Genomic DNA, 9,259 nt, shown 5'->3' on the forward strand with positions numbered 1-9,259 from the left:
GAGGAGGCTGAGGCAGGAGAATTGCTTGAACCTGGGAGGCAGAGGTTGCAGTGAGCCGAGATCACGCCATTGCACTCCAGCCTGGGCAACAAGAGCAAAACTCCATCTCAAATAAATAAATAAATATTTAATGAGCCATATATGGTGATGTATGCCTATAGTCCCAGTTCCTTTATTATTTAATAATTCATAAACGTAGTTTTACAAAACACCAGGACTTCGAAAAGAAATATATCCTACTATCTTGTTGACTTGGTTTTTATGTACCCAGTATCCATACTGCTTGGTTTATTAAAAATGAATCATAATGTAGCTTTCAGAATTAAAAAAAATTCTATCATAAATATTGATCTAAATTTTGATGCCACTTTTTTTTTTTTGACGGAGTTTCGCTCTTGTTGCCCAGGCTGGAGTGCAATGGCACCATCTCGGCTCACTGCATGCAACCTCCGCCTCCCGAGTTCAAATGATTCTCCTGCCTCAGCCTCCTAAGTAACTGGGATTACCGGCACCTGCCACCATGCCCAGCTAATTTTTTTGTAGTTTTAGTAGGGACAGGGTTTCACCATGTTGGCCAGGCTGGTCTTGAACTCCTGACCTTAGGTGATCTGCCTGTCTTGGCCTCCCAAAGTGCTGGGATTACAGGCGTGAGCCACTACGCCAGGCAGGTGCCATATTCTATAAACAACTTTTCTTTTCTTTTTTGAGAGAGGGTCTTGCTCTGTCAGCCAGGCTGGAGTACAGTGGCACGATCATGGCTCACTGCAACCACTGCCTCCTGGGCTCAAGTAATCTTCCCACATCATCCTGCCAAGTAGCTGGGACTACAGAAATGTGCCACACATCTGGCTCATTTTTAGTTTTTTTTTAAGAGATAAAGTCTCAATATATTGCCCAGGCTGATCTCAGACTCCTGGGCTCAAGTGATCCTCCTGGCTCGGCTTCCAAAAGTGCTGGGATTACAGGTATGAGCCACCACACCCCACCACCACTTTTCATTAAAACCAAACCTAAGTATTCTGGCTTGTGATAAATCACAGTATTCATCCAATATGAAATATTCACCATCTTGCCCTTCCCCTTCCCCTTTCCCTTCACCCTTTCACCTTTCCCCTTCCTCCTTCCCCCTTCCCCCTTCCCTCCCTCCCTCCCTCTCTCCCTCCCTCCCTGCCTTCCTTCCTCCCGTCCTTCCTTCCTTCCTTCCATCCTTTCTGTAAATACTTATTGAGGACAATTAGATATATGTATACCACATAGCAACATATAAATCATAAAGCATATTAGAATATAGCCAACAAGACTAATAAAGAAAATAAGACATTTTTATTATTACCTCCAATAGCGTAGACCATCCCTCCCAGAACTGTTACTCCCAGCCCACTTCGAGCCTGATGAAGTGAAGACACAGTGGTCCAGTACTGGCTAAAGGTGTCAAAACGTTCCACACAGCTGAGGGCTCTGCTATCACTCCAACGACCCCCCTGCAACCGAGTATATCCACCTAAACAAAAGAAGAAAAAGGAGTACATAGCAAATCCCTTACTATTAAATAGAAAACTGGTAGTAATGGAAATCTAGTGTTCTACAGCTAAACATCTAGTATAACTATTATATAACAAGAAATAAATGGTTTAGAGCTTACTTTCTCCCTCTATATATAATGTAATATTCTTAAATTTGCCAATTCCTGAAAGATTGTGGCTTAAATATTAAGACAGTTAGCCTCAGTGTTTTACCACTTAGTCTTGGTTATAAATAGAATATTATATGAAATATAAATCTCGGCACTGCTTTTAAGTTAGGAAAGTTTCATTATAACATTATAACTTTCATTAGTGTCTTTTTCAATTAAAAATAGTGAGTTGAAGGCTGTGTGTGTGTGTGTGTGTGTGTGTGTGTGTGTGTGTGTGTGTTTGAGGCAGGGTTTCACTCTGTCACCCAGGCTGGAGTGCAGTGATGTGATCACAGCTTACTGCAGCCTCAATCCTCCCCCATCAACCTCCTGATGAAATCCTTGTTTTGACTATACATCCAATCAGCAAAAAAGTTTTAAGAAGCACCCAAAAGCATTATACTTAAATATTAATACATATATGTAATTGTAATTATATACGTGTAAATTATAAATTATCTCATACATCAGGTACTTACATAAAAACTATACTATGTGTACAGATCTTCACTATATATAAGTATCAATGTTATATATTATATGTATTTTAAATGCCAATAAAGTTTAATGCTTTTTTTTTTCTTTTTTTGAACCAGTGTCTTGCTCAGTTGCCCAGGATGGAGTGCAGGGTACAATCTCTGCTCACTGCAACCTCTGCCTCCTGGGCTCAAGTGATCCTCCCACTTCAGCTTCCCAAGTAGCTGGGACTACAGGCACACACCACCATACCAGGGTAATTTCTGTATTTTTGTGTAAAGACAAGGTTTCATCAGGTTGCGTAGGCTAGTCTTGAACTTCTGGCCTCACACAATCCTCCCACCTAAGCCTTCCAAAGTGCTGGGATTACAGGCCATGAGCCACGACACCCAGATTTAAGTTAATGCTTTTTGAAATAAAAATGAAGCCAGGCGCGGTGGCTCAAGCCTGTAATCCCAGCACTTTGGGAGGCCGAGACGGGCGGATCACGAGGTCAGGAGATCAAGACCATCCTGGCTAACACAGTGAAACCCCGTCTCTACTAAAAAAAAAAATACAAAAAACTAGCTGGGTGAGGTGGCGGGCGCCTGTAGTCCCAGCTACTCGGGAGGCTGAGGCAGGAGAATGGCGTAAACCCGGGAGGCGGAGCTTGCAGTGAGCTGAGATCCGGCCACTGCACTCCAGCCTGGGTGACAGAGCTAGACTCTATCTCAAAAAAAAAAAAAAAAAAAAGAAATAAAAATGAAAAGAAGTTGTAATATGTGGTCGGGCACGGTGGCTCACGCCTGTAATCCCAGCACTTCGAGAGGCCAAGGCAGGCAGATCACAAGGTCAGGAGTTCAAGACCAGCCTGGCCAATATGGTGAAATCCTGTCTCTACTTAAAAATATATATATATACAAAAATTAGCTGGGCATGGTGGCACATGCCTGTAGTCCCAGCTACTCAGGAGGCTGAGGCAGGAGAATCACTTAAACCCAGGAGGCGGAGGTTGCAGTGATCCGAGATCATGCCACTGCACTTCAGCCTGGGTGACAGAGTGAGGCTCCGCCTCAAAAAAAAAAGAAGTTGTAGTATGTTCCGCTGATATTCCTATGGATCATCCTTTATAACCACACTTTGGTTTGGAGACCATTGATTCCTATCACTCCTAATGACTAAGATACTGTGAACAGTTTAAAAACTTGAGATTTATTTTCTTTATTTTTCACAAGAATTCAAATTTTTTACTTTTAAAGCAGTACTTCTTTAGTCACTTATTTGATAACTGGATAATCTACAAACTCAAAGGTTTAGATCACAGAATAACAGATATCAAATGAATAGCTATTTCTTTTTAGACATATTTATCATAATACATAAATGCAGTTTATAAATCTGTAGCCTGTATGTGAAATTTAATATGCCTCTTCAATACACCCACATATTCTAACATGTATAGTAAAAACAACAATATATTAAAAAGTTTTGATCTGGAACACAAATATAATTTCTATTACTTTTTAAAGGGCTCTCACCTACTGCATACAGGTACTTTCTTGCTTTCTTCCGAGGTCGAACCTTAGATGTCTGCAGAAAACTACAAAACTTGTTCTCTTTGGGAGATTTGCATACTTCACAGTACTCTTTCAGAAGTGTTTGCAATGCAACACGAAGATTAAAATCGGATACTCCTAAAGCAATATTTAAAAAGACAATGTTTTAAACAATTTTTAAGTAACATTGGAAAAACACATTTCTATAAAGATAAGACACCTTTAACAATCATTAAATAAAAAATCATCATCAAACAATGGTGTTTGTTTCCTGCAATACCAAATATTGGTACTATTTTAAGGAAAGCATTTTCTTCACTAATGAAAAACAAAAAAGGTTGCTGTTAAAAAATATGCTTCATATATAAGCAGAACAGCAACTAAAAAATATATATGCTTCACAGTATCCCCCCATGTATAAGAATTTCCAGGCCGGATGTGGTGGCTCACACCTGTAATCCCAGTACTTTGGCTAAGTCGAGTGGATCACTTGAGCCTGGCCAGCATGGTGAATGAAAACCTTGCTGCTACAAAAAATACAAAAATTAGCCGGGTGTGGTGGCATGTGCCTATAGTTCCAGCTACTCAGGAGGTTCATGTGGGAGTACCACTTGAGCTCAGGAGGCAGAGTTTGCAGTGAGGCAGGATTGCGCCACTGCACTCCATCCTGGATGACAGGGTGAGACCTGTCTCAAAAATAGACAGGAAATAGCTGGACAGCAGTGGCACAATCCTGGCTCACTGTGGCCTTGACCTCCTGGGCTCAGGTGATCCTCCCACCTCAGCCTTCCAGGTAGCAGGGACTACAAGTGCATGCCACCATGCTGGGCTAATTTTTTGCCTTTTTTTTGTAGAGACAGGGTTTCACCATGTTGCCCAGGCTGGTCTTGAATTCCCGGGCTAAAGCGATTTGCCTGCCTTGGCCTCCTAAAGTGCTAGAATTACAGGCATGAACCACTGCACCTGGCCTAAAGTAATTTTTAGAAATAAATTTAAACATCGTTTTTCTAATATAAAGATACAAACTATTTTATACTATGGTAAAACATATTTTCGGAATTAAGTTTAGAATCTAAAGATGATTCAAAGGCTACTCAGAAGCTATAATAGTATATCAACACCAAATTTATTTTATAATGAAGGGACTTATAGGATTCATTGAGTTTTTTTATTTTTAATGTATGCATTTTCTCCAAGTATTAGGTTTTGCTCAATTTTTCAGAGTAGCAAGAGGAAATCTTACACTGAAATAACTGGTTCTGTCAACAGCAGTTGTTATGTTAGTCGCTCTGTCAGTAATTTTTATCTATAACACTAATCTGCCTTAGTAATCAATCTCAAGAAAGATTTTGATAAAAATAGGTAGAAATATTAAAATACTACTGCCCACCCACAAAACAGAAAAGTTGTATCTTACATAATCATTCAATACATTTTTAAAAAGAAAAAAAAAAGAGTAATCATTCAATAAATGTCTGTTACTGAACCAAAAAATGAAAACACTCTCCCACATTTCAGAGAACACATCACTGGATAATTAATCAACTAATTTGATATATAGCAAAAAAGTTACCTTCTATATACTTTAAAAGTCTCTGAGGAGGTAGTAAAGGGAATCGAATTGGGTCTAGCACTTCTACCACATGTTTTCTTCTTTTTCCCAAATCTTTCAGAATCCATTGCATTGCAGCTAAGAAGACCTGGTATTCATCCTCAATGCTAAGCTCTTCACTTCGCAAAATTTTGATCAGCTGATCTTTTGTAAGTGCCAGGAACTCTTCTCCACTATGAACCTCTAAGAAATGGACATGAATGTAGTTTTCTGAGAATTCCAAGAGATCATGGCAGGCAATTTGCTCAGAGAACTGAAAGATTCCAATGCAGTTCAGTGGATCAATTTGTCCTTTCAGAAATTCACAGCAAAGATGAACAACTTCAGTCAACTGTAGCATGTCTGCTGCAACAATCAACTCCTGGACATTATTCACACCTATGTTCACTATACCTAGAGAAGTAGGAAGACAAAATGGCCAATAAAGTAAAAACATACATTGGCTTACCATATTCAAAAAGTATTACACTTGATTTCACTGATGCTTGCAGAGTAGACAGACGCTTAAAAAGGCAATCAAGGATTTGTGTAAAGAGCACAAAACTTAAACGATAACGATACCTAACACATTTATGAAAAACTTACAATGAACCAGGTGCAGCATTAATTGCTTTATATGTTAATTTAACCCTTATTATACTCCCAAGTGGTAGATACTATTTTTCTTATTTTCATATTAAGGAAACAGAATCAAAGTTTAAGTAACTTGTCCACAAGTTGTAAGGTAAAGCAAGTTGCAAGGTAGGGGTTGACATCAAAGTCCATGCTTTTGCCATAAAAAAGAAGGAAATCATGTGCTTTACAGCAACACACATGGAGCTGGAGGCCATGATTCTAAGCAAATTAACACAAGAACAGAAAACCAAATATCATATGTTCTCACTTATAAATGGGAGCTCAACATTGCATACACATGGACACCAAGAAGGCATAGATACACATTGGGGTTTACTTGAGAGTGGAGGGTAGGAGGAGGGTAAGGATTGAAAAACTATGTATCAGGTATTATACTGATTATCTGGGGGACAAAATTATCTACATACCAAGCCCCCAAGACATGTAATTTACCCATGCAACAAACCCACACATGTACCTCTTGAACCTAAAAGTTGGAAAGAAAAAAATCAAACAACAACAGCAACAACAACAAATAAAGTCTATGCTTTTAACATAAGGTTATATGCATGTAACAAACATTTACTGAGGCCAGGAGGTTGAGACCAGCCTGACCAACATGGCGAAACCTTGTCTCTGCTAAAAATACAAAAATTAGCCGGTTGTGGTGGTGCACACTTGTAATCCTGGCTACTTGGGAGGCTGAGGCAGGAGAATCACTTGAACCTGGGAGGTGTTGGTTGTAATGGGCCAAGAATGCACCACTGTACTCCATCCTGGTCAACATAGTGAGACTCTGTCTCGAAAAAAAATTAAAAAATTTAAAAAAGAAAGTGAAGCCCTTGGAAAAGAAAGTGGTATACATAGTTTGAGTATTTAATAGTTTCTCTTATGTTATAGATTCTTGGTTATTCCTAATATTAAAAACTAGCATTGTGCTGGGTGTGGTGGCTCACGCCTGTAATCCCAGCACTTTGGGAGGCTGAGGTGGGTGGATTGCTTGAGCCCAGGAGTTTAATATCAACCTGGGCAACGTGGTGAAACTCTGTCTCTACAAAAAAATACAGAAAATTAGCCAATCATGGTGGTGAGTGTCTGTAGTACCAGCTACTCGGGAGGCTGAGGTGAGAGGCTCACATGAGCACAGGAGGCAGAGGTTGCAGTGGGCCAAGATTGCACCACTGCACTCCAGCCTGGACAACAGAACGACACCCTATCTCAAAACAAACACAAACAAAAAATGAACATTGTATGGCATTTAGAGACCTTGTCTTACTCTCCCCAGTGCTAGATCAGGTGATCCACCCACCTCAGCCTCCCAAACTGCTGGGATTACAGGCGTGAGCCACCACACCCAGCCTTTTTTGTTCATTTGTTTGTTTTTTGAGACAAGGTCTTGCTCTGTTGCCCAGGCTGGAGTGCAGTGACATGGTCTCTGTTCACTGCAACCTCTGCCTCCTAGGTTCAATCAATGCTCCTGGCTCAGCCTCCTGAGTAGCTGGGACTACAGGTGTGCACCACTAAGCCCAGCACGACTCCGCCTCAAAAAAAAAAATTAGCCAGGTGTGGCAGCGTGTGCACCTGTAGTCTCAGCTACTAGAAAGGCTGAAGTGGGAGGACTGCTTGAGCCTAGGAGTTTGAGACCAGTCTGGGCAACATAGCCAGACATAATCTCTACAAAAAAAAATTTTTTTTAATTACCCTGGCATGATGGTGTGTGTTGTGGTCCTACAGGTACTCAGAAGGCTGAGGTGAGAGGATAGCTTGATGAGCTCAGGAGGTGAAGGATGCAATGATCTTGCCACTACATTCCAGTGTAGGTGACAAAGCAAGACTCTGTCTCACAAAATAAAAAATAAAAGAGGCTGGGCACAGTGGCTCTCGCCTGTAATCCCATCACTTTAGGAGGCTGAGGTGGGCGGATCACTTGAGGTCAGGAGTTCGAGATCAGCCTGGCCAACATGGTGAAAACCCATCTCTACTAAAAAAAAAAAATACAAAAATTAACTGGGCATGTTAGTGCAAGCTTATAATCCCAGCTACTTGGGAGGCTGAAGCAGGAGAATCGCTTGAAACTGGGAGGCAGAGGTTGCAATGAGCCAAGATTGTGCCACTGTACTCCAACCTGGGTGACAAAGTGGAACTCCGTCATACACACACACACACACAAAAAGAGTAATATATATTCACTGTGGAAAAAGAACTTTAAGACAGAAAAACTAAAATGAAAAACGTATTTTTCCATACACAGACACACATTGTGTTAACACTGTAGTGTCTCCTCATATATATTTTCTCTCTTTTTTTTTTTTGAGACAGAGTCTTGTCCTGTTGCCCAGGCTGGAGTGCAGCAGCATGATCATCACTCATTGAAGCCTCAGCATCCTGGGCTCAAGTGATCATCCTACCTCAGCCTTTCAAATCTTTTTTCTATGCATATTTGTTGCATATCATATAAGACTATACATCGTTTTGGTGTGCCTTCTCTTTCTTTCCCCCTCCCCTACTCCCCTCCTCATCATCCCAGTTGTTTTATTTTATTTATTTAGAGATGGGGTCTCACTCTGTCTCCCAGTCCAGGGTATAGCAGCTTGATCATAGCTCACTACAGCCTCAAACTCCTGGATCCTCCCACATCAGCCTCCCGTTAGCTGGGACTAAAGGCACAAGCGACCACACCCAACTAATTAAACAAAAAAAAATTTTGGCTGAGCGCAGTGGCTCACGCCTGTAATCCCAGTACTTTGGGAGGCCGAGGCAGGTGGATCACAAGGTCAAGAGATCGAGACCATCCTGGCCAACATGATGAAACCCGGTCTCTACTAAAAATATAAAAATTAGCTGGGTGTGGTGGCCCACGCCTATAGTCTCAGCTACCCAGGAGGCTGAGGCAGGAGAATTGCTTGAACCTGGGAGGCGGAGGTTGCAGTGAGCCGAGATCACGCCACTATACTCCAACCTGGCGATAGAGCGAGACTCTGTCTCAAAAAAAAAAAAAAAAATTTTTTTTAGCCTGGATAACATAGTGAGACCCTGTCTCTATAAAAAAATTTGTTTCACATTAGTCAGGCATGGTGGCACATACCTGTAGTCACAGCTATGCAGGATGGTGAGATGGTAGCACTGCTTTAGCCCAGAAGATCAAGACTGCATTGAGGTGTGAGTGCACGACTGCACTCCAGCCTGGACAACAGAGAGAGACCCTGTCTCAAACAAAATTTTTTTTTAAGAAATGGGGTCTTGCTATGTTGTCCTGCCTATTCATGAACTCCTGGCCTCAAGCAGTCCTCTTACAATGGCCTCCTGAAGTGCTGGGATTACAGGCATGAACCACTGTGCTCTTGTGTA

General features: G+C 41.1%; 1 protein-coding gene across 1 annotated transcript in view; it reads right to left on the reverse strand.

Annotated features, from left to right (window-relative positions):
* Positions 1–9,259, reverse strand: part of IPP (intracisternal A particle-promoted polypeptide) — a 52,988-nt gene that overhangs the window by 36,469 nt on the left and 7,260 nt on the right. Inside the window, exons 3-5 of the mRNA XM_011946588.1 lie at positions 5,258–5,689; positions 3,667–3,822; positions 1,334–1,501 (exon numbers count right to left, since the gene is read on the reverse strand). Coding sequence (XP_011801978.1) covers positions 1,334–1,501; positions 3,667–3,822; positions 5,258–5,689 — 756 coding nt within the window. The remainder of the gene's footprint in view (positions 1–1,333; positions 1,502–3,666; positions 3,823–5,257; positions 5,690–9,259) is intronic.

Source organism: Colobus angolensis, unplaced genomic scaffold, assembly GCF_000951035.1.
Source record: "Colobus angolensis palliatus isolate OR3802 unplaced genomic scaffold, Cang.pa_1.0 Scaffold106, whole genome shotgun sequence".
NCBI lineage: Eukaryota > Metazoa > Chordata > Mammalia > Primates > Cercopithecidae > Colobus > Colobus angolensis.